We start from the raw sequence: 26844 nt of genomic DNA, 5'->3' as shown, positions 1-26844 counted from the left end.
AAGTTTTATATTTACAATTAACTTGGTTTACCTTTCTATTATGGAACTTGGAAGATAATTTTCCCTCCTTGGTAATGTGAGTTTTCCCCTGTTGTTTGTATCTTAAATAGTGTATACTCTATAAAACACCAGTTTTGTCTTCTCTAATGTCTTCTGCCCACACACAATTCTTTATTCCATAACTCCAGAGTATCAAAGAAAATATGAACACTAAATGTTCCTACAACTATTATATTTGTATTGTGGGCTCTGTTCATTCCTGGATAATTTAGTTTGATTAGTTCTATTAATCAGCTGATATACTTTGGCTCATTACATTGCCATCTTACCAGAAGAGAAGTTGCTGACCAAAAATTATAGTTTTGTCTTTTTGTAAATTGATTTGGCTTATTTTTTATTTTTAAACATTTCATTCATATTTTTCACACTAGATACAGATCTGGAAATCTAAATATGTATGTATATAGAGTCATTATATTATTGTAAACTATGTGATTTTTATTATATTTGTTACTCCTTCTCCAAGGATTTATAATCACCTTTTCCTGCTTTTCTGTAATCTAAGAAAGTAGTCATTTTCAGGTTTAAAAGACATAGCTTAAATATTCTTTTTATTCTAAGAAATTGGGGTAGGGATGAGCCTTCAGATAAAATATATTTATTATAATTTTTTATTTTTTACTGATGATCATTTAATTTTGCTGATGAAAATACTTTTGTGTTCTGAATTATCTTTCATGGTAAGTACACGAAAAATTGTTTTGAAATTAATTTTAATAATATGTTTGGATATATTTTATATTTAATATTGCCAAGTTTCTTAGAGAAGCTTATCTGTATTTATATGACAAAACAAATATCATTTGGAAAAAATTTTTAGGGTAATTAGTTATTTTGTTGAGTTGAATTTGCCATTATGGTCAACACTATATCTCAACTTTAAAGTGTACTAGATTTACAATAAGCTGTTCCAGTTAAGGGTATGACTGGGAGAGCACATGTCTTTAACATTACTTTGGGATGTGTGTGAAATTAGATCTCTAAAAACATACAGATTGGATTTCTGGAAGTCTTCCCTGAGAAAAATGGTTAAGCATAATGAATAAAAATATATTTTTGAGTAACAGAGATACCAGCTCTCCTCACTAATTATAGTAGAGCTTTTCTGAGGTTCTCCCTCTCAGGGAGGCTTTCCCACATTTAAGGCTGTAGTCATTAATTTATTGGTGCTAAGAAAAGCCTTTTGTGTCAAAATTATTCCTTTGTCTTACAAAGATGCTTGAAATGATCATATTTATGTTGAGCTAAATATTGAAGTGTATATGTTGCCTGGGAAAGGAAGTAGTTACATAATTGTCCATCATTGGCCTTGTAACAAGAATTAGTTTTCTTAGAATAGTTAAAAGCTTGTAAGACCTTTGTCCTTGAGGGACAGGGGAGAACTTGGTTATGATGCCCATATGTCCTGGATTGTTATGATTTATGCCTGTTGTCCCAGTGGAATTATTAATAGTTTTCCTTTTACTCTCAAAAGTGTCCTGGTTTGGGTAATAAATTATATGATATTTTTAGTATCGTGGGACTCATTGAATAATGGAGACTGTAAGGCTGTTAGAAACTATAGAAAAGTGTGAGTGAAAAGCATCCAAAAAGAAGATGGAAAGGATGATTAATAATTTAAATGTCACAGTAGTATAATTTTTTTATTTAAATCTTACAGTATTTTACATTTTTTGTAAAGAGATGTATTGAATATTTGATTTTTTCTATAAATAGTTCAGTTTCAAATTAATTATTTTAAACCATTTAGAATTTCTGAGATTATTTTTTCTTCCTGCCATTCAATGTATGATGAGGAAATGTAAACTAATTTAATATTAATCTAAAGAATATGAAATTATAAAGGTAAATCACTTATCAATTAAATCCCAAATAAATAAAAATAATAATGAACATTTACATAGTACTTACTGCCTTGTACATATATTACTATTTAAGAATTTATACAGGTAAAGCACTTAAATACTTAAGTCATTGAATTTGCAAATCTAGCCTATATTGTAGATATGAAATTGAAGTGCAGTGAAGGGTTAAGTTGCCTGTACAACTTGCTGTCCAATGGCAGAGCCAAGATTCAAACACTGGCATCTGGCCAGTCTATGCTATAAAACTGCCTCTCATACCTGTGCATTTGTGTGTTTCTGTACATGTTTATTTTATAATTTTATATTATTCCTGTTAATGTAATTCTTAGCTAACCTTAGTTTTATTTATAAAATGTGTTTTTATTCTTATCTCACAGTTATTAAAAATAAAATTATAGAGTATCTCAGATGTTTTAAAATAATCTCTTTCAATAATATCCTCTGCCCAATTGCCCCCACCCCCATGGAAAGAATTAACATAATTATTATGTATCTCTAGCCATTGACCTCTCTTCTGAACTTCTGACCTATAATTCCAGCTCCTGGTTAGATATTATCTGAAGCTCCCTTCCTAGCTAGCTCAAGCTCTGTCTTTTTATTAATTGTCATCATCATCATTGTCATTATTATTTTAGTGGAGATTCTTTCAGTGGGCAAGCACAGCATATTTAGGCAAGAAAAAACAGCAACTTACACTTTTAAATAACTGAGATATTAAAAAAATTCGGACTGGCTTTAGGATTCAAATGATTTTACCAGGGCATTGCTCCCTCTCTCTGTTTCCATCTTAAGGGATGGATTCATTGTTAGATAAGTTCTTTCTGCCCTGAGTTAAGGATTGCCATTGGTGTCTTCAGACTTACCATTGTCAGAGTATATGTTACCCAACTATATGTCTTCACTTTTCTGCCTCCACCAGTGCATTTATGTCAGTACCCCAAAAGGTTTCTGATTGGTAGCTGGGGTCACTTGCTTGCCCCTTGTGTGCAGTGCTAGGTGATTGATAATCCCATTAGAAACACATTGAGTGGGGCATAAAGGGTAGGCAGAGGGGGCTGTCCACCTTTATACTGTTCCACCCCCACTCCCTCTAAACCACTTCTCACTTATTTCCTACTGATAGAAATGTCACAGATCTTGGCCCAGTAATGAAAGCTGCCAATCTGCAAGTCATTCCCACTTTAATTACATTTAGTTACTTATTCAGCAAGTCTTGTGAAATCTTTTTCTCAAACGTGTAATGATTTTATTCTATTCTAACTACGCCCACTGCCAGTGGCTTCATTCAGGCCTTCATCATTTTATACCGGGATAAATGCATGATTATACCAACTTGTCCCTTGCCCCCAGTATCACTTCTTTTACTGTTGTTGCCGTGATCTTTCTAAAATGTTAATCTGATCATGACAGTCCCTAGATTAATGTAGTTAAGTGACTTTCAATTTCCTGAAGTATAAAAATTTCATTACCCCTAAACATGGCATGAAAAGTCCTTGATCAGAAAGACTGTGATTACTCCTGCCGTTTTATAGATAGCGTCTTTGCCTACACTGTTTTAGTCAAACTGTGTCAAACTACTGACAGTTTTCCAAATGTACCCCGGCCTTTTATTCTCTCCATCATGCTGTTGCCTTTGCCTGAAATGCTTTTTCATCTCTTTGCCTAACTAAATCAAACTTATCTTTCTTAGTTTGACTTCAGTTGCCTCCTAGCATTTCCGCTACTAACTCCATCTATGATGCTATAGAATATTGTGTGCTCTTTTGTTATAGAATTTTTATATTTCTTTTCTTTATTGGATATACAGTCATTAAGGGTAAGGAGATATATCTTACTTGTATTGCTCACATTGTCTTACTGTGGGAGTTATGCAACATACAGTAGATGAATGAATACATGAATAAATAAAAGCTCAACAGTTTTGGACCTGTTATAATTTGTTAAATGTAGATTTCAACTACTTTTAAAACATAGACCTAAAATATACCATATAGATTTTATTTAAATCTTTCTGGAGAAGGATAAATAAATGAATACAAATTGTACTCTTTGAAATTCCTAAGAATATTTTCTATGCTAAAAACATGATTTTCTGAAACTTTATCTTCTTTTTTTTTAACTGCATCAGATTATTGGTTTGAAATCATGGGTAAGAACTTTTTTAAAATTGTAAAATATTTTCATGGTTAGACTTGTAAAAGAAATGTTTGTAAAAGAAATGTTTGCTATTGAGTGCTAACATAAAATAAGATCTAAAATCCCACATGTAGTGTTGTTAGTAATATGTGAGAGGATCTTTGCTAACCATCTCATTTTGCTGGGAATAGGAGATCTATGTGATGGAGCAGTAAGCGGAACTTCCAGACGTAGATGCTGGGTAAAGATCTTAAGCAGTGACACAGAGGGACTGTGGTGGATGTCCATTCTGGGTGCAAGAGAAAAGGAGATGCATTGCCTGGAGAGAATTTTAAAGCAATAATAAAGCTGTTTTAAACTCAGTCAGCTCTTTATTATCACCATATGCTGGCAATTTTAAACAATATTGCTGGTAAAATGCTCTTTGCTCCTGGGGCAGGTGGTCCATATTACCTACCTCATTCTTGGTATGTCACTGAAAAACCATTTTGTTCTTATTAGACATACCTCCGTTCTAAGTCTTTGTTTCACTTAGACTTCACATGTTATCTCATCCCTATAGCCCACATCTGCATTATAGTTATCAAATAAATGTGAAAATTAAAAAACAAATTAGGCCAGTCATTGTTATTTAACTCTGATTTACTAGGTAACAATGATTATTAAATGGCTTTTAAAATTTATATATATTTACACATATTTAAAATTTTCATTTATGTTTGTGTGTGTATATATGGATATTTTACAATATATATAAAACATATATATATTTTCTGTTTGGAAAAAGTCCAGCCATTATTAATATAGCAAGAATGATTTGCATGACATTGATGTAACCTGGCAGCCAAAGAGAGTGGACTGGAATGCACATGTGTGAACAATGATGACTTCATTGTACTAGTCAGTGGGGGCAGTAGATGTTGTTCAGTAAGCATGTGTACTGTGTGGCCATTACATTAAAAATGACTGAGTTAGTAGAGCAGTGAATCTGGATCAGATTTTGTGTTAAGCTTGAGCATTCCTCTGCAAAAACTATTTGGATGATTCAGAAGGCAGCAGCTATGGACAACTGGTGATTGGCAGCTTCATCATGACAGTGTGCATACTCAGGCATCATGTCTCAGGCAGTTCTTTGGTGAAACAGCAAATCACCCAGGTGACTCAGCCCCCTACAGCCCAGATTTGTTGCCCTGCAACTTCTGGCTTTTTCTAAAACTAAAATCACCTTTTTAGTTTTTTAGGTGATTTTTAGGTGAAAGGGAAAAGATTTCAGGCTCTCGATGAGACGTAGGAAAATACAATGGGGCAGCTGGTGGTGTTTGGGAGAACTGTGTGAGGTCCCAAGGTGCCTGCTTTGAAGGGGACTGAGGCATCATTGCCCTTCGTACCATGTTTCTTGTATCTTGTATCTTCTTCAATAAATGTCTCTTTTTCATATTACATGGATGGATACCTTCTGGATAGACCATATATATATTTATTTCAGAGTTTAATTAGTGAAGGGTATTCTGTAATGTATTTAGTTCTTAGTTCATTATATCTTAAATTATTATCTATGTAATTTTTTCTTCTAGGATACTTCTTTTGTAACATTAACTATATACTGCTTTATAAGAATTAATGTTTTAAATATAAGCAATTATATTGATAAGTAGTTTAGTAATACTTTTGTGATTAGTTCATACTTCTCTTTTTCAGGCCTTTATGTTTCATTCAGTTTATACTTCTCTTTTTAAAGTCTTTATGTTTTATTCAACCAAAGAATAAATAAAGTTAGGCAATAACTTGATTGTTTCTAGAACTCTTGCTTACTATATTGTTAATTCCCACTGTTTGTTACTGTGTAGTATATGGGAGTATACTTATTTTATTGTGGTAGATTTAATTATCTAATATTAATTACTTATCACTCTAAAATTTATTAATGTAGCCTCTGGTTCAGCTAAAATCTGTACCTTTAATTTTTCTTCATGGTTGCATATTTATATTCCCCAAGCTTAAGAGAAAAACTAACTCAGTAATTGATGCGTAATTTTTATGGAATTATTTCCATTTAATAAAAACTTACAATTTTCTTTGACCTAGAGTCGAGTATGCCCATTTCTTATAGACCCTTCTTCTCAAGCTACTGAATGGTTAAAAACACATTTGAAAGACTCGCGTTTGGAAGTTATTAACCAGCAGGTGTGTATTACTTCTAATGTAGTTACCAACTAGTAATGGCATCATATGGTGAAAAGAACTCTGGGTCTACAATCGGAAAACATAGATTCAAAATTTAGTCCTATAACTTACCAGATCTGGGATCTGGAGAAAGAAATGTAACTCTCTTAGCTTCAGTTTTCTGATTTGTAAAGAAGGATAAGAGTATGTGTTTGAGCCCTGGCTGGGTAGCTCAGCTGGTTAGAACATTGTTCCAATTATGCAAAGTTTGCGGAATCCATCCCCAGTAAGGACACATACCAGAATCAACCAATGACTACATAAATAAATGGAACAATAATCTGTTTCTCCCTCCAAATCAATTTTAAAAAGAATATTTGTTTGATTCCTTATAAGTGCAGGGCATTGATCTAAGCCCTGAGAATTTAATGGTGAGTAGTCACAGTTCTGCCCTCATGGAAATGACAATCAATTTAATAAGCATTTACACTAAATAATGATTAAGGTCACAAGTATAAGATCTTGCAGAAAGAAGAGTTACTAATTTAGCTTGGTGAGCTGGACTTTTAGCATACTTATAGTTTCAATATCTCTTATAATTTCCTGTTCCTGTATCTCACCAAGGATGTCTTTGATGTGTCCTAAAATTTGACATACTGTCACTGAAATTTAATCATATTCTTTTGGGTTATGACTTCTTATGATCATATTTATCTTGCAAAAGAAATTGTTTTTGGCCAGTTTTTTTTCCTTTTGAGGAAGACTTAGTATATGATTAATTTTCATAGATATTCTTCAGGTGATTGAAAAATTACCTCTTTAAAGTATACTTCACTTATCATATAGGGATATTTACCTCATTTGTGTGTTAAGAATAACTGTAAATTAGATAATATACACAACACTTTAATGTCACTTATGACTTGCAGTAGGAGATCTTAATAATTATTAGTTCAGATATTTAATTTATTTTAACCGCAGCTGGAGGCCTGAAGTGATACTCAAATCTATTCTTTTCCTAGCCAGAAAGCCTCAGAATTCTTAACATGGTTATAGAAGTTTGTCTAAAGGTTCTTTTCACTATGCTTAGGCCTACTATACAAAGAAAAATTTGCTAGAATTTATCATCTTGCCTTTTTTCTTCCATCTAATGTTTGATTTTGAACATAACCAAAGTAGTTCTTTTTATTTTTTAATCCTCACCTGAGGCTATGCTCACCAATTTTGGTAGAGAGAGAAGAGAGAGAGAAGAACACTCATATGAGAGAAAAGCATCAGTTAGTTGCTTCCCAAATGTGTCCCAATCTGGGACCAAACCCACAACCTTTTGATGTATGGCATGACACTCAAGCCGACTGAACAACCCAGCCAGGGTCAAAGCAGTCGTTACTAAGAGTTGGATAAGTAACTTATTGCATATAGAATTTGAAAAAATATTTCTGCATCATTTTGAAACTATAATGGAAGATTGAAAAAAACTTTTTTATTGTTAATGTAAAAATCCTTTTCCTTATATCTCTATTTAAATTATTTATAAAATTATTTGATAATTTATTCAACAAAAATGATTCACTGCCAAGTACTTAAAATGAGAAAAACAATCATCAATAATTTGAATTATTGGCATGAACATTAAATTTTAAAATATTCATAGCATTCTTGTTAATATTTTTATTCATTATTTGTAAGGATTTTTATAAATCTTAAGGAAATAAAGGAATTAATATATACTCCTTTTATTCTTTTAGGATGGTAACTTTATCACAGCTCTTGAGTTGGCAGTACGTTTTGGGAAAACCCTTATTATACAAGAGATGGATGGTGTAGAACCTGTTCTTTATCCATTACTGAGACGAGATCTGGTTGCTCAAGGTAAATATATGATGGTTTCCATACAGTTAACTATTTTTAAAATTTTCAAAATAATCAGCTAGATAACTAACTGACTTTATTTTGTCTTGCCACTGACTCCGAGGAAATATTGGAAACTTTTTTGAGAGGTTGATGGTAGTGTCATCATAATCTAATAGTAACAGCAAGTAAACAAATTCTTAAAATGCCTTTATTGAAGAGCCACTGTGTTGGGGATCTCCAAGACTTCCCAGGTCCAGTGTTTTATTAGGAAGACTCACAGGACCCCACATAGTTGTATATAGGTAATATTTATTGCAGGGAAAGCATATGAAGCAAAGTCAGAAAAGAGAAAAGACACATTGTATGAAGTCAGGAGTCAAGAAACCATGTGCAGGCTTCCAAGAGTCTTATATTCTAAGGCAGCCTTTCCGAGATTACCAGGGATGTACCATCTGTGGCTGACTCCTTCAGTTGTTAATCTAGTCATTCTTCACTCAGCAGTCTTGATAAGGGTTTATCAATTTTATTAATCTTTTTAAAATATTAACTTTTAACTTTGTTGTTGATTTTTCTCAGTTATATTACTTTTTTACATATATATCTCATTTTAATTTGATAGAACATTTTATTAACAACCATGAAAAAAATATAATTGTTTATTATATTTGAAACAGTGTATTCATATAATTTTTTGAAATTGTAGTTGACATACATGTTGTATTAGTTTCAGGTGGACAGCAGTCATTTGACATCTGTATACCTTACAAAGTGATCATGATAAGTTTATTAACTTTTCGTCATTGTACAAAGATATAACTATGTCATTAACTTCTATTGCCTATGCTGTACATTACATTCCTCTGACTCTATTGTATTTTTAAACTGATTTTTACTCTTTATTATTTCATTTCTATTATTTTACTTAGATTATCTTTGGTCATCTTTTTTTAAATATTCTTGAAATGGAAATTAGAAATCTTGGTATTCAAAAAATAGTGGTATTCATTTTTTTTCTTTTTCTTAATATATGTATTTATGTTTACAAATTTCCCTCTAAGTTTTTCTTTAGCTTTATACCACAAGTTTTGACTTCTGTTTTGATTTATATATTATTTAATATTTTTGGTGTTAATTCCCAAGGAATTGGAGGTTTTCTAACTACCTTTTTTGTAGGTGATTTTTAGCTTAACTCCATTGTGGTCAGAGAACTTACTGTTACGTGTTCAGATTTTTTGAATTCTGCCGAAGCTGTCTTTATGATCTGATATTCATTAATTTTCATATATGTCCCATATATGAAGTGTATAAAGTATATAAAGCTTCCTGGACTTCCTGGAAGTCTATTTCCTTTGCCAGATTGGTGAAGTTCTCCTTCATTATTTGTTCAAGTAACTTTTCAATTTGTTGCTCCTCCTCTTCTCCTTCTTGTACCCGTATAATTCGGATATTGGAACATTTAAGGATGTCCTGGAGGTTCCTAAGCCTCTTCTCATTTTTTTGAATTCTTGTTTCTTCATTCTTTTCTGACTGGATGTTTCTTTCTTCCTTCTGGTCCACCCCGTTGATTTGAGTCCCAGTTTCCTTCCCATCACTATTGGTTCCCTGTACGTTTTCCTTTATTTCACTTAGCATAGCCTTCATTTTTTCATCTAATTTGTGACCAAGTTCAACCAATTCTGTGAGCATCCTGATTACCAGTGTTTTGAACTGTGCATCTGATAGGTTATATATCTTTGTCACTTAGTTGTATTTTTTCTGGAGTTTTGATCTGTTCTTTCATTTGGGCCATTTTTTTTGTCTTGACACACCTGTTATGTAGTAAGGGGTGGAGCCTTAGGTGTTCACCCAGGAGGGTAACCCAGTTGTTGGGTTGTGACACTGCATATGGGGAAGGGGTCCTAGAGGGAACAATGGCGCTTGCTCCACTCTCTGCTGCATTTCAGTCACTTCCCCCACTACCCACAAGCAAATTGGGCCCTCTGGTACTGATTCCCATGTGGGTTAGCTTGTGTATGTTCTAGGAGACTATGGGTCTCTCCAATGAATTCTCCTGTGAGGCTGGGAGTTTCTCCCACTGCCGCTTAACCCCCACAGGTGTTTCTGTTGGGAGTTTTGAGGCTTTATTTCCTCTCACTGGATCCCTGGGTTGCAAGGTCTGTTTTGCTCCTCAGTTGTTTCCCCCTGTTAATCTGCATGTGAATGTGGGACCACCTGCTCCACCAGCCTCCACCTCTCTGGGTCTGCCAGCTGCTGCCTTGCCTGTCTGGCTCCACAGTCTGCTGCATTGCCGTGAGTCCTCCCTGCCCCGCTGCCTATCTCTGCCCCTCCTACTGGTCTGGATGAATGTTTCTTTAACTCCTTGGTTGTCAGACTTCCATCAGTTCCATTTGCTTTCAGTTCTGGTTGTTTTTTGTTTTTAAATTGTTGTTGTCCTTCTTTTGGTTTTGGGAGGAGGGACAGTGTGTCTACTTACGTCACCATCTTGGCTGGAAGTCTTGGTAATGGTTATTTAAATTTTCTCTAAAGTCATGTTAATTGTATTGTTACCTTCCATATCTTTACTGTTTTGTTCTGTTTTGTGTATTGAGTATGATTTTTAATTTGTTCATTTTGCTATTATTTCTGTCAACTTTTGATTTAAATATATTGGAGCTATGTTTTTAGATGCATAAATTTTTGGAAATGTGGTAGCTTCCTGTTCTGTTATTTCCTATTAGCATTATTAAATGTCCTTATTTATTTCTAGAAATTTCTGAAGTTTTTTAGTGTGATGTTAGAATTATTTCAAGAAGTTTTGGGAGCTAGTGAGTGCATGGTAATTCTTTTCCATGCCTTTACTGTGAAATTTTTGTTAGTCTTATAAAGCATGCCTCTTATCGGTGATATATCATTTGGTTTTGCATTTTTATTTACTATGCAGTCTTTATTATTGTATATATATCATATATACGCACACACACACATATATACAATAGATATAATTTAATACAGTTAAACAATTCATGCAATAACAAATACAGTTTTCTAATAAACCTGATTTTTTGGATCAGTTTTTATGATTTCTTAATGGTTACTCTACGTATAACAATACACATCTTTGACTTATTATTTTACTACAAACACATACTTTGCCACTTCTCCAAGGACTGCCCTTTAACTCCACATACCCTCTGCCTGCCTTTGCAGTTTTGGTGTGATACATTATCATGTTCCATCTAACAATTGTGTTTGAAATCTGTATTTACACATATTTACCCTTTCTAGTATCTTTAAATTCTCTCAACATTTCTTCCATCTATCGTCTCATTTCCACCTGAATTACCCTTTTTTTGTCAGAATGATTAATATTTCATTTAGTGAAGGGCCAGTGGACACAAACTTTTTTTCTTTCATTTTTGAAGATTTTTCTTTGTCATGAATTCTGGGTTAACAATTATTTTCTCTAGCACTTCAGGGTTTTTATTCCATCCTCTTCATTATGTCATTACTTATGTCATTACTGTAGAGAAATAACCTGCTTGTTTTGTTGTTACTTCTTTGTAGGCAATGTGTCAGTTTTCTCTGATGCTGTAAAATGTTTGTCGTTTTAGTGTTTTGATTCATATGTTATGAGGGGTGGTTTTCTTTGCCTTTACATTGCATAAGATTTCTTGAATCATACCAGTTATTGTAGAGGTATTACATTGGGCTTTAAAATTTGTATTTCTCTGATAATGATAGAAGTTCACTGTTATTTTGATTTTGTTTTCTGGGGCATTAGTATTTCCTTCATCACAAAGTGCTTTTTCACATTAAACTGTTTTCACATTAACATAAAGTTTTTAAGTAAAATTTTAAAATTTATTCTGCTATTCTGAAAAATTTCTTACAATGTTTTTCTTAACCTTTGAAAATAATCTTTAAAGGTACGAATTTTATACTTAAAAATCAATTATTTGTTGTGAGTTTAAAATATAAGTTATGGATATAATTGTTGATAATTTCTCTCATTATGTTTTACAGTGAATATCATTGTTTTTTATTTTAGAATGTATTCCTTTATAAGGCAGAAGTTTATTTTTCTTATTTTATCTTCTTGTCATAAATTAACCTGTGTATGACGGTCTGAATAAATCTCTTTTTGATTGATTAATAGTAACTTTGTAATTACTCATATGTCGATAATCCTAGGTTTCTACCAGTTAAATTTGTCTCCTATAGTTACATCTTCACTACTAGTGTAAGAAACACTTTTTAACTGATTGATTTAGAAATACAGAAAAATATATAATTGGGTTTTTATTTTTTGGAATCTGTAATTTACTGTATTATTTTAGAAAGATTTGGAATATAAAACATAGAGTGAACATTAAAACCATATTGAATGTAAGCATAGATACTCTTTTGGTGCTTCAGTATCCCAGGTCATCTCAGGCCAGTCTGGGCTTTATGGACTTGCCTACATGCCAGTCCATAAGGCATGCTGGTTAATAGTACCTTGAATAGCCTAACTGTTGCTATCTTTTGGACTCTGTTGAAAAGCCTATAAAATGAACTACTTTTAGAAATACCAGAAGATTATATTTTTAATGTCATATAGCAAAATAGAGAATATTCGGGCCTACTAATTGTGTCATTTTAAAAAAATAGGACCACGCTATGTGGTGCAAATAGGTGAAAAAATGATTGATTACAATGAAGAATTTCGTCTTTTTCTGTCAACGAGAAACCCAAATCCCTTTATTCCACCGGACGCAGCTTCCATCGTTACTGAGGTTAACTTTACTACAACAAGAAGTGGGTTACGTGGACAGGTATACATCTGTCATTATTTACCTTAGAACTCTTTTTTAGTTTTGTATACCCTTTAGATATTTTGAGTGGGAACCTATTTTGTTAAACTGATTAGCATTTAATCTTTTGAAAATATACTTTAAAGTTAGCATAAGTCATATGGGTTTATTTCATCTATCATTTGTGGTAGACTTGTACATTTGTTGCTAACGGCAAATTAGTTGCTGATTCTTTCAGTATAACTTTGAGTCTTTTAAAGATCATAGAGGTTAAGAACAGGTACTTTATTTTTTTAATTATAAAAAATGAAGTTTAAATGTGAAAATTGCATTTAATTGACATATTAAACTAGTTGAGGATCTTTGATTCCTATTCAAGTTTATTTTCCTCCAGAATATATGCATCTTTGAATTCCCTTTATCTGTTTATAGTTTATTATGGTATGGTATACATTTTTTCTTTAAAGATTTATCTGTTGAGTTTTTGAATATCATCTTATGTTTTTATTAATCTAACAATAGATTTTTCCTCTTTTGATTTATATGATAGCATGTGTATTTGCTACAATTTTTCATATCATATATAGCTCACCACATATATTTTAATGAACATTATCTTTTGACTTGATATTTCTTATGAATAAAACAATGGACAAATTATTCGAAATGTGGCAGAATCAATTAACAAAATTACTTCTTTTCTTAATCCTCCTGTGAGGATATGTTTATTGGTTTTACAGAGATAGTAAGGGGGGAGGAGAGAGAGAGAGAGAAAGAGAGAGAGATTGAAATTGAAACATGGGTGTCAGAGACACTGATCGGTTGCCTCCTATACATGCCCGGGGAGGGGGTTAGACAGAAAGGGAGAGAGAAAAGACAGGAAGAAGAAGCAGAAGGGGAAAGGAAAGGAGAAGAAGAAAAAGAGAGAAGAGATAGAGGGGGAAACATCAGTGCAAGAGACATCAATCAGTTGCCTTCTGTATGTGCCCAGATCATTTAATTAGTAACAGTTTGGTGTGTGGGAGTATGTACCAACCAACTGATTTACCCAGCCAGGGCCAAAATTTCTTCTTTTTTCTAAAAGCTCTCCATAGTAATTGTTGAAAGTGGCTATTTAGATCTTTAACAAAAACTAAGAGAAGGTGATTATATAGTAGATTTTGAATTATACATTTTATGATATGCCAGTGTCATTTCCTAATTAGAAGTTTCAAAATTAAGAATTTGACAGTTTTTAAAAACAGCTTTATTAAGATTTAATTCACATACCATACAATTCACCCATACAAAGTGTACAATATACTGACTTTCTTAGTGTGATGTTGGGTCTTACGGTAACTTAACATTTTGAAGAACAAAGTTTTGCAAAGTGACTGAGCTGTTTTACTTTCTCACCAACAGTGTATGAGTGTTCCACTTTCCCCACACTCTTGCCAACACACTTATTATTTGTCTTTTTAACTGTATCCTTACTAGGGGATGTGAAGTGGTATCTCACTGTTGTTTTGATGATACTGTAATTTAAGTAAGATAGCTCTTATTTCATTATGCAAATACTTAACCATTAAAAATACTAGCTTCCAGAATTTTTATATATGTAATCTAATTTTGAAACTAAATATTCCATGTTGATATGTTAAATAATACAATTTCTTATATCTGTCCTGTAATATTTAACAATTTATTAATCAGTTTATTTCTTCACAGAAATAATTGTGAAGGTGTCTCATTTATCCGATGAGAAAGAAACAAAGGAATATGTAGTATGCTATTACTTGTAATATTTAGCCAAACATAAGGACAGTGTGTGAGAAGTTTTTGTTTTGTTTTATGTTCTTTGAACTTTACCGTTGGAATAACCATGATTGAATTTTTTTATTTAAGCTTTTGGCTTTAACTATTCAGCATGAAAAACCTGATTTAGAGGAACAGAAAACAAAACTCTTACAACAGGAAGAAGATAAGAAAATACAGTTAGCCAAGCTTGAAGAATCACTTTTAGAGGTAAAATTTAGTTATTCAGGATGTTTTGTCTTATATTTCTTTCTTTAATGAATATAAGAAACTATTGTTTTCTTAATAGTATCTTCAGCATGTTTTTGGTTATGTCAAAGACTTATCAATATATATCTTAAAATCAAAATTCAAACAGAAAAAAATAGATGTATTGGAGTATGAGATTTTAGGAAATAGTGTTTAAGACAAGCAATTTTTAAACAAATACTGTCTTTATACTGGATTATTTCACTAATTAATTACCTGTTTATGGTCAGAATTTCAAAGAAGCATTAATAGGTAGTAGGAAATTATGATTTAACTTTATTTTTTTATTAGATTGATAAAATTAATATATGTGCACTGTTTTGACAATATAGTATAAAGATTTCCTATACCATTCTTGTGGACATAAAATGTTGAGATTCTTTACAATAATGTAAGTTATAAATATCATTAAGTTAATGATAGTTAATGTGAATTTTCTTAATTGACTAATGTATACAGTAATGTTAAAATTATTTTGTTAATTTTTCTACAGACACTCGCCACATCTCAAGGCAATATTTTGGAAAATAAGGATTTGATTGAGTCTTTGAATCAGACAAAAGCAAGCAGTGCACTTATTCAAGAATCACTGAAGGAATCTTACAAACTCCAAATTTTTCTTGATCAAGTAATTATTTCCTCTTTGTGATCTTACACATGTTGCCTTAAACTTTCATATTAATAGTATTTAATATGTGCAATAAGGAATTCAGAGGAACAATGATTGCCAAAAAAGAAAGCAGTTCACAAAACCATAGCCTTGAGTCTGGTTGATGTTATTATAGGGAGGGTGATGAGATTTGGGGGCCTGGAGAATAAGGACTGATGATCAGTATACTCTATTGGGTTCTACTATTTCAGGTATATTGTTTTTTTTAATGATTTTATTTACTTATTTTTAGAGAGAGGGTAAGGGAGGAAGAGAGGGAGAGAAACATCAATGTGTGGTTGCCTCTCATGTGCCCCCTCCTGAGGACCCAGCCTGCAACCCAGGCATGCGCCCTGACTGGGAATAGAACCGGTGACCTTTTGCTATGCAGGCTGGCACTCAGTCACTGAGCCACACCATCCAGGGCTCAGACATAATGTTTTTGTTGTATTTTTTCCATTACAATTTAGACCCCTTATACACCTCCCCACCCCACCCCCGCAGTGACAACACTGTTGCCTCTGTCCATGAATATTTTCCTTTTTGCTCAATCACTCTACCTGCTAACCACCACCCCCACAAGCTATCGTGTACTCTCCATCTATGAGTCTGTGCTTTGCTTGTTAGTTCAGTTTGTTTGTTAGATTCCACATATGAGTGAAATCTTACAGCATTTGTCATTCTCTAACTGATTTATTGTACTTAGCATAATGTTCTCCAGGTCCATCCATACTGTTGAAAAGGATAAACTTTTCTTCTTCTTTATAACTGAGCAGAATTCCAGTCTGTAGATGTCCCATAGTTGTTTTATCCACTCATGTACTGATTGACACTTGGGCTGATTCCATATCTTGGAGATTGTAAACAATGCTACAGTAAACACAGGGGTCTTTATGTTCTTTTGAATTAGTGTTTTGGGTTCCTTTGGCTATATTCCCAGAAATGGGGTCACTAGATCAAAAGGCAGATGCCTTTTTAATTTTCTGAGGTACCTCCATACTTATTACCACAGTGGTTGTACCAGTCTGCATTCCCACCAACAGTGCAAAAGCATTCCCCTTTCTCCACATCTTCGCCAGCACTTGTTGATTTATTGATGATGGCCATTCTGACAGGTGGGAAATGATATCTAATTGTGGTTTTAATTTACATTTCTCTGATGATTACTGACATTGAGCATCTTTTCATATGTCTATTGACCATCTGTATGTTGACCATCTCTTTGGAAAAGTATCCATTTAGGTCCTTTGCCCATTTTTTAACTAGATCATTGGGGTTTTTTGGTGCATTTTGTAAGTTCTTTATAAATTTTGGATATTAACCCCTTTTTAGATATATTGGTAAATATATTCTTCTGTGGGTTATCTTTTTATTTTGTTGATGATTTCCTTTACTGTGCAAGAACTTTTTATAGTTTGATATAGTCTCACTTATTTATTTTTCTTTTGTTTCCCTCACTGTGGAGGTATATCTGATAAAATATTGCTATGAGCAATATCTGAGATTTTGCTGCCTATGTTTTCTTCTATGATTTTTATGGTTTCAAGTATAACAGTTAAGTCTTTGTTCCATTTTCAATTTATTCTAGTGTACGGTGTAAGAAGGTGGTCAAGTTTCATTTTTCTGCACATATTTGTCCAATTTTCCCAACACCATTTATTGAATAAACTTTCTTTAGCTCATTGTACGTGCTTGCTTCCTCTGTTAAATACTAACTGAGACTGTAAAGGTGTGGGTTATTTCTTGGTGCTCTATTCTGTTCCATTGAGTTATATGTCTGTTTTTTATGCCAGTACTATGCTGTTTTGATTACTATGGCCTTATGGTACAGTTTCATATTAGATAGTGTGATTCCTCCAACTTTGTCCTTCCTTTTCAGAATCATTGTTGCTATGTGGGGCCCTTTGTGGTTCTATATAAATTTTTTAAATATTTGACCTAGTTCTGTGAAATATGTCATTGGAATCTTGATAGGAATTGCGTGAATCTATAGATTGCTTTGGGTAGTATGGATATTTTACTGCTGTTAATTCTTCCTATCCATGAACTAGTGGAAGTATGTGCTTCCTCTTATTTATATCTTCCTCTGTTTCTTTCCTCAGTGTCTTCTAATTCCCTAGGTACGGGTCTTTTACATCCATGGTTAGGTTTATTCCTAAGTATTTTACTCATTTTGAAGCAATTGTGAGTGGGATTATTTTCTTAATTTCCATATCTGTTAGCTCATTATTGGTATATAAAAATGCAAATTATTTCTAGATATTAATTTTGTGACTTGCTACTTTGCTGAATTCATTTTTCAGTTCTAGTAGTTTCTTAGTGGAATCTTTGGGGGTTCTCTATTACAGGGTCATTTCATCTGCCAGTAATGACAGTTTCACTTCTTCCTTTCCAATTTGGATGCCTTTTATATTGTCTTCTTGTTTAATTGCTGTCGCCAGGACTTCCAGTACTGTGTTGAATAAGAGAGGTGAAAACAGACATCCCTGTCTTGTTCCCTATCTTAAGGGGAGCGCTTGTAGTTTCTGCTGGTTGAGTGTGGTGCTAGCATTCACATACGGCCTGTATTATGTTGAGATATGTTCCCTCTGTTCCTACTTTGCTGAGGAACAGAGGGTTTGCTGAGAGTTTTTATCATAAATGGATGCTGGATTTTATCACATGTTTTTTCTGCCTCTATCTATATGATCATGTGGTTTTTATCCTTTATTTTTTTAATGTGGTGAATCACATTTATTAATTTGTGAATGTTGTATCAACCTTGCATTCCCAGAATAAATCCCACTTGACTATGTTGTATGTTCTTTTTGATGTGTTGCTATATTCAGTTTGCCAATATTGTCTTGAGGAATTTACCTTTTATACTTATCAGGGATATTGGCCTTAATTTTCTTTTTTGTAATGTCTTTATCTGGTTTTGAAATTTGATAATGCTGGCTTTGTATAATGAGATTGGGAGCCTTCCTTCCCTCTTGGATTTTTTGGGCTAGTTTGAGAGGGAGAGGTGTTAGATCTTTTTGGAATGTTTGGTAAAATTCACCTGTGAAGCCATCCAGCTCAGGGGCTTCTGTACCTTGGGAATTTGTTGATTACTATGTAAGTTTCACTAGGTGTAATCTGTCTATTCAGATTCTCTGAATCTTCCTGATTTAGTTTTGTAAGATTGTATGTTTCTAGGAATTTATCTATTTACTCCAGGTTGTCCAGTTTGTTGGCATTGAGTTGTTCATAATATTTTCTTACTATGCTTTGTATTTCTTTGGTGTCAGTTCTTATTTCTACTCACTCATTTCTGATTTTATTTATTTGGTTCCTGTTTCTTTCTTTCTTGATGAGTCTGGTTAAAGGTTTGTTTATCTTGTTTATCTTTTCTAAGAACTAGCTCTTGAATTCATTGCTCTATTGTAACATTTAGTTTTTTAGACTCTACATTTATTTCTGTTCTGATCTTTATTATTTCCTTCCTCCTACCCAGTTTGGACTTTATTTGTTGTTCTTTTTCAAGTTCCTTTAATTGTGAAGTTAGATCGTTTATTTGAGCTTTTTCTTGTTTTTTTTTTTTTTTTTTTTTTTTTTTAATATAGGCCTGTAATGCTATGAATTTCCCTTTTAGGATTGCTTTCCCAGTGTTCAAAAGATTTTGGATTGTTGTGTCTAATTTTTATTTGTTTCAAGATATCTTTTGATTTCTTCTTTGGTCTCTTTGTTTAGCCTTTCACTGTTTAATAACATGTTATTTAGCTTCCATGTCTTTGTGTATTCTTCAGTGTTTTTCTTTTGATTGATTTCTAGTTCATAGCATTGTGGTCAGAGAAGATGCTTGATATGATTTTAATCTTCTTAAATTTATTCAGTCTTGTTTTGTGTTCTACCATGTGGTCTATCCTAGAAAATGTTCTATGTGCACTTGAAAAGTATATATATTCTGCTGCCTTGTGGTGAAATGCTCTGAAGATATCAATTAAATACATTTGAGCTAGTGTGTTATGTAAGGCTGATGTCTCCTTGTTGATATATTGGAAGAGCTATCCATTGAAGTCTATGGGCTATTAAAATCCTCAACTATGACTATTTCTATTGATCGCTCCCTTTATATCCATCAAGGTTTGCTTCACACATTTAGGGGCTACTGTGTTTGGGGCATAAGTGTTCACAAGGTTTGTATCCTCTCATTGGATTGCGTCCTTTTTCATTATATAGTGTCCTTCTTTGTCTCTTTTATAGCCTTGATTTTAAAGTCTGTTTTGTCAGATACAAATACTGCTACCCCAGCTTTTTTTCTTTTTCATTTGTATGAAATATCTTTTTCCAGTACTTTACTTTTATTTTTCGATCTGAGATGGGTTTCTTGGAAGCAGCATGTATATGGGTCTTGTTTCCTTATCCATTCAGCTACCCTCTGTCTCTTGGTTGGAGAATTCAAACCATTTACATTTAAGGTGATTATTGATAGGCATATTTTGTGCCCTTTTATTGTTAGACTATTTTCCTCTTTTGATTTTAAATTATAGCCTTGCTGGGAAAAGTAGCCCTGTCCTTGCTTTTCATTACCTTGAATATTTCATACCACTTCCCTATGGTCTGAAATGTTTCTGTTGATAAATCAGATGACAGTGTAATTGGTCCTCCCTTGTAGGTAACTACATGCTTTTCTCTTGCAGCCTTTAGGATTCTCTCTTTATCTTTAAGCCTTTATGTTTAAGTCATTTTAATTATGATGTGTCTGGGTGCAGTCCTCTTTGGGTCCAACTTCTTTGGGACTCTCTGAGCTTTATGGGCTTGTGTGACTTTTCTTTACCAGATTAGGTATGTTTTCAATCATTATTTCTTCAAATAAGTTCTAGGTACCTTACTCTCTCTTCTTCTAGTATTCCCATGATGTCAATGTTGTTACACTTTATGTTGTTCCATAGGTTTCTTGAGCTCTCTTTCCTTTTTAAATTCTTTTTTCTTCTCTCCTTGGGTGTTTTTTCTACCCAAGTTACTTATTCAGTCCTCTGCTTCATCTAACCTACTGTTTATTCCTTCCAGTGTAGTATTTATTTCAGATACTGTGTTCTTCATTTCTGACTGGTCCTTTTTTATGGTTTCTGTGTCTTTTTTTTTAATGCTGTTGTGTATCCTTGTAATTATTACTCTAAACTCTCTGATAAATTGCTTGCCTCCATTTCATCCAGCTCTTGTTCTGGAGAATTCCCTTGTTCTTTAATTTTGGGCCTATTTCTTTGTTTTGTCATTTTGGATGCCTCTTTGTGTTTTTTTTTATATGTATTAGGTAGACCTGCAAGACTCTGGTGCAGGCCTAAGTCAACCCCTGCCTGTGATTGGCCCTTGGCAACTGGCTTGGAGCTATCAGCCATCCACAGCTTGTGGCTCCCCATGCTGTGCCACTGTGTGTGCAGAAAGTACCAGGCTATGTACAAATGCCAGCTTTTACTAGCACCGGGCACTGGGGATTGTTAGCAACAGACTCAGAACCCCCATTGATGTGCCACTGCCTGCAGGCTTTCTGTAAGGTTAATCAGTGAATGTCTTCCAGCTGTACTCCTCAGCAACAGAGCTTAAGCACCACAGAGTGGGGCAGAGTAATTCCTGTGGGTGGGACTATTGCTTCCCCTCAGGCTGATGCCACTAGGAGAAGAGTGCTCTGTCAGAGGAAGATGGTTCCTGCAGTGTGGGGGGTGACTCAGTACAAGGATCCTAGTAGCTGTCCCTTCAGTTCTCTCCCCAGAGCCACCACCCCGAGCTCCTCTCAAGCATCTCTGGTTCACTCTGCCCTCCCTCTGCTGGAAGCCAGGTTAAGTGACACCACACTTCTAAGGATGGGGGGGTCCCCAGCCAATGAAATAATCTCTCCAGCACTTCAGCTGCTGACCATGGGGCCCCAGCCAACCCTCTCCCATCTCCTCTGCATTCCCTACCAGTAATGTTGTGGTGATGTGGCTTAGTACGTGCATGTGTCTGTGGTTATAAGGCTAGCATTCAGTTGATTATGCAGGATGATTTTTCTATATTTTGGTTGTAATCCCAGTTTGGTCCTTAGAGGTGGTTAGCGTAGCTTCCACTCACTCCTCTGCCATTTTTGGTCTCAGATATAATGTCTCAAATTCTAGAGCTACACTTTTGCATTAAAAGTTAAAATAAGCATATTGAACATGATTCTTAAAGTATCTTTGTCATCTTGGAACTTAAGGTAAGTTAACTATGTTAATTAAAAGAGATATAAGCTATTTTTTCACTAAAAACATTTTTACCTGCTTGCCCTTGAGTATGTGATTATGTTGATCTAAAGTGTTTTCTTAGAAATGGTTAAAATCCTTTTAACTCTTTGATATTTCCTTTTGTAAAATTCCAACCCTTTATCAGTACAATATATTTTTCCTCTCCTACATTTTAGTGACTGAGCTTTGCTTGACGAAAGTCAGACAACCAAGCAGATTAATGTTATGAATTCTCAGGCTCCAGCCTGGCTTCTGTCTTCAGTGACATCTTTCGTTCTTTCCTATTCACCTCGATGACGTTTTCAAATTTTTATTTTAGTGTTTTTCAGCCCTTGGTCAAGTTTTACAATTATATATTGTTACTTTTTTCATTTGGGAAAGAGCTTTGTAAATACTATAATAAGAGCAAAATTATAGTCAATTCTAATCCAGTTACCCCACCTTCTCTAAACTTGGCAGATGTCATGCCTGTCATTCTGTGCCAAAAGGGATTTGAGCTCTCTTCGCTTTCTTCTCCTTAACAGGCATAAGAAAGTCACAGACGTAATGTTACTGGTGTCATATTTGTAATCCTGGCGCTGTGATCAGATGATATGGAGAACTTCTTAGAATTATATTCAGAACCTGGAGATGATGTAATCTACAATCCTCTCATTTTTATCATCTTTTACCTTCAGTCAGAATCAAAGCCCTTGTGGTTATTGGCTCTTTCCCTGTGCTTATGTCGAGCAATGCTAGGTATTTTATTACCTTAGTGTGGCCACTTGTTACAGCCTTCATTACTCTAGTTATATCCGTGTTCTTGCTGACACTAGTCCCACACACTAGAATCATAGTTCTCATTTTTTTCTGCTGCAAGACTAGCCTAGTAGTGCCATGCCCTCTTTCATTACTGAAATTGTCTGTCTTCTGAAATCTAAAATTGCATCTTACTCTCTTCCCTTAATACAGGTGCTCTTGCTCTTCATTAAGATCAACCCATGAACCACTTCTAACTTTGTAATATGAGGGGCAGAGAAGCATTTAAAATATATTGCCTTCGTTTTTCTAAAAATAGAAACTGGAACATGCTATTCCTTATAGTTTTAAAATTCTGTGATTTGTCGATTTTGTTTCTTGGGTGTATATACAAATAGTAAGGCTGTGGCTGGATATGTGCATAATGGTCTGTAGGTGGCAGTAAAGCACTGTTACTCAGATTTATTTTTTTCTCCCCCAATTAATGATCCACAGGAGCGGGATGCCTATCTTCCTCTTGCAGAGAGTGCCAGTAGGATGTACTTCATTATCTCTGACTTGTCCAAAATTAATAACATGTACCGTTTTAGTTTGGCTGCATTTCTTCGACTTTTCCAGCGAGCTCTGCAAAACAAACAGGTATGCTGTTGGTTTCTGTGGCTGAGATAGAATAAGAAAGATAACTTTACTGATGATTAATTTATAATAATAATTTCCTAAGCAAACTTATTTGGAATTATACTTCAAAAAACTACATGTAACAATTTTAAACTGTATTTAAAAGAAAGTAGCTCCTTAATTGTATTTTATGTTCTTAACTGTCCTAATGTGACAGTCTTAACCAGAAATGATTTATGTTCTTAGTATAAATTAAAAAGTAATAGGTGATTATTTATTAAACAAAACCCAAGTGATTTAGGAAAATATAAAGATAAGAAGTTACTCACATACTCCTATTACTTGGAGAAAATAACAATTAAAATTCTATTGTATATCCCTTTGTTTGGAGCTTTAAGATGTGGCAGTTACTGTTTTAGGTAATGGGGATACAGGAGTGCGTGCTGTTTTATGAAGTTTATATTCTGATGGAGGGAAGGCTATATTAAGGAATATAAATTGCTTTAACCAAAAAGAGTCATATGGTCCTTTAAAAAAGTATTAGTATATGTAGACAACTTTTATGTTAATAAATACAAAGCTATGCAATATTATTGAGAGATTGTGACACTGTACCATACTTTACCTCCTATGTGGACATTGTTCTGGTTACTTGTGCTGAAAATCATTTGACCCCCAATTTTGGCAGATTAAAACTGTTTTTTGTATACTCATGTATTTTTTCTTATACTCACAGATTCTGTGGGGAATTTGGTTAGGGCAGAGTAGGGATGGCTTATCTCTGCTTAACAATGCTCAGGACCTCCTGAAGACTAGAGAATCAAAAATTTTAATGCAAAAATATAAGCAAAAATGACTCTAGTTTTATCTGCTGACATGTGAATTATAAAATATCAATAATATATTATGAACCAACACTCACAGACTGTAAGTGGGAGGGTGGAAGAGCCTTTACTTGCATGTCTGGTGCTTGGGGTGGGAGGACTTGATGATTAGCCATGAGACTTGGCTTCCTCAGAGCAGAGTAGTTGGATTTCTCATATTACATCTTAGAGCACCAAACCTGTGTTCTGGAGGATGAGGAAGTTGAATCACCTTTTATAACCCAGCCTTGTGTTGGTGTCATTTCTGCTCTATTCTATTGGTTGAGGTAGTCACAAGCTTACCCAGATTTAAGGACACAGGGAAAATAGACTTTACCCCTTGATCGAAGGAGTGTAAAAAATTGGGTGGTTATATTTTAAAACAGCTACAGATATTTATAAGTTTTTGTTTTTTGTTTTTTTGGTGTTTCATTTCTCCAATTATTTTGCATAGTCAAATTCTTAAAATTTGGATATCTGGGGCAAAAATGCGCATTTGTAACCCTTGCACATTATCTAATTGCTGTTTGAAAATATATGCTATTGGTATGTTAAACTGATGCAAAGGATGCTTTTTTCTATCCATACCTTAACCAACAGTGGATATTATATATCTTTGAATAATTGTCCTTTTAGATCATTGAAAACTATTCTATTGTATTTGCAAGTCTTTGGTCATTTATAAGAGATATTACTTGTAATATAAATATAAGATTATTTTATATCCATATTCCTTTGGTGAATTTTTCATCCTATGTTATTCATATTTAAAAATTGAGTTTTAAGATATCTTACATATTGAGGACATTAAACCTTTGTCATATGTTGCAAATATTTTGAATTTTTATCTACCCTTTTATGTTTTTCCAAAATATTTTTATGAGACAAAATTTATCTAACTATTCTTTATAGTTCTTGTATTTGGTATAATACTGACGTGGGTGATTTTATAAAAATTATTTTTGGGGAGGAAAGTAGTCTTTTCTTTTAGTTAAATTAGGGAACAAAATGTTATATGCAAGTGGATTTACTTAAATCTGTTTTTTTTTTTTGAGGAAAGATTATTCTATAATATTTATTGCAGACTCACTATATGCAGGACATTTTTCTTGGTGTTGTGTTATATAATATAACCAGAGAATAAAATAGGACCAATATTATTTTCTTCATTGGCATGGCTAATTACCATTTTCAGGAATGAGTTATTTTAGGAAGTCTTTATTTGATTATAAATGATTAAAGTTTACTGATTTTTTCCCTGATATGTCTTATTTGAAGTGGTTCTTATATTCAATATGGAAATAAAATGAAGACCTAATGCTTTGGGGTATGTTTTGTTAGCAAAAATGTGTCTACTCAGTCATGATAGACAAGGTAAACATTTTTGTCTTGTGTATGTTATTTCCTTTAGGCAAACACTAGGTTTCAAGAAGCAGGGGAAAGGCAGGTGAATGAATAATTGCTGTTTTGGTCCTTAGTTTTAAAAATACTTTTGAGTTTTAAAATAGGTTAAATTTAACCAAGCCAATTATAAAATGTACTCATAGAAGCATTTTTATTAAAAAACCAGAATGGTATAATGTCTGTGAGTGTTGGTTCATCTAAAGAATCATTTTTGCTTATATTTTTACATTAAAATTTTAAGCAGAGTAAAAAACTTGCTTCCAAATGGTTTGAAAATCCATTGAATCTTGTCAGTACTTTACTCTGTCTTACAATAAGAGTATCTTTTAGTGAAGTCTCAATATCACATGTGATCTTTGGTAATAAATAGTGAAATGAAGAGCATTTGCCATGTAAACTGTTAATGATGAGCTCTCTCAGAATATGCTGCTAACTAGGACAAAAATGTAGGTCTGATGTATCTGAATGCCAGTTCATGATGTTTTTACCAAATTCACACGTTACAGTGTTCATTTTGGATATGTTTCCCTAAACTGACTGAATTATTTTTTTGTCAATTATAATTATAAGGAAGCAAGCAAGTTTAGTCTAGATACTATACCTGAATTGAATTTTGCAAAGCATGTGTTCTTCAGATACTCCCGGAAGTGAGATGTGAAATTCATATCACACTTATGGAAAAGACCAGCTTTCATGGTTTTCATAACCTCCTCCCCCATTTCTACCCCAAGCCATTTTTCATAATCAAAGGAAATAGCCATTACTGCTATTTTTTTCAATTATGGCAAATCGTGTACAATGGAAGTACAGAAGCAAATAAAAACACTAAAGGTATGCATGAATTATAGCACTAATGTCAGAGTTATTGCTCATCCTTATTCAATCTGGAGAGCATGGTTTAAGATTGCTTAGGTTCTTATGTTGAGGGTGAGAAAATTCTGTATAGGGTGGTTGTGGTCATACAGTTTTGGGGCTGGACTGATAATGATAATAGAAGTAATGAGATGGTTTTAACAAAAACTGATGTACATTTTTAATAGTTTTATTTATTTTTATTTTTATTTATTTATTTTCTTCATGGGCCTCAGAACAAGTATTGCCATTTTGGGCCTGTGGTTGTCTAAGCTCTATGCATTAAAGAAAAAGATATCATTATTTTTTATTGTATAGTGTATAAGTTTAATTTACTTATTTGTTTAGATCTTTGAATTTGATTACCAAAGATAATGGTTCCAGAATCAGCTTTGGGTGTGGAGGAACAATTTATAAGCATGGTTAAACTTTGGGGTACCTTTTAAATCTTTATACATTTTCTAAATTTTTTAATTTTCAAATTTTAATTTATAGGATTCTGAAAATACAGAACAGCGAATTCAGTCTCTTATCAGCTCATTAAAACATATGGTATATGAATATATATGCCGTTGTCTATTTAAGGTAAGAAATGCTACTTTTTTT

General features: G+C 33.4%; 1 protein-coding gene across 3 annotated transcripts in view; it reads left to right on the top strand.

Annotated features, from left to right (window-relative positions):
- Positions 1-26844, top strand: part of DYNC2H1 (dynein cytoplasmic 2 heavy chain 1) — a 319367-nt gene that overhangs the window by 126972 nt on the left and 165551 nt on the right. For 2 of the 3 annotated variants that reach the window (XM_036028642.1, XM_028516717.2), the window contains exons 64-71: positions 4054-4074; positions 6147-6245; positions 7973-8096; positions 12708-12871; positions 14735-14854; positions 15387-15521; positions 22997-23140; positions 26734-26823. In XM_036028642.1, the coding sequence (XP_035884535.1) occupies positions 4054-4074; positions 6147-6245; positions 7973-8096; positions 12708-12871; positions 14735-14854; positions 15387-15521; positions 22997-23140; positions 26734-26823 (897 nt within the window). The remainder of the gene's footprint in view (positions 1-4053; positions 4075-6146; positions 6246-7972; positions 8097-12707; positions 12872-14734; positions 14855-15386; positions 15522-22996; positions 23141-26733; positions 26824-26844) is intronic. The other variant, XM_028516716.2, reaches the window with a different exon arrangement.

This window comes from Phyllostomus discolor, chromosome 6 (genome assembly GCF_004126475.2).
Source record: "Phyllostomus discolor isolate MPI-MPIP mPhyDis1 chromosome 6, mPhyDis1.pri.v3, whole genome shotgun sequence".
Classification (NCBI taxonomy): domain Eukaryota; kingdom Metazoa; phylum Chordata; class Mammalia; order Chiroptera; family Phyllostomidae; genus Phyllostomus; species Phyllostomus discolor.
This window is presented reverse-complemented; position numbering and strand designations above follow the sequence as displayed.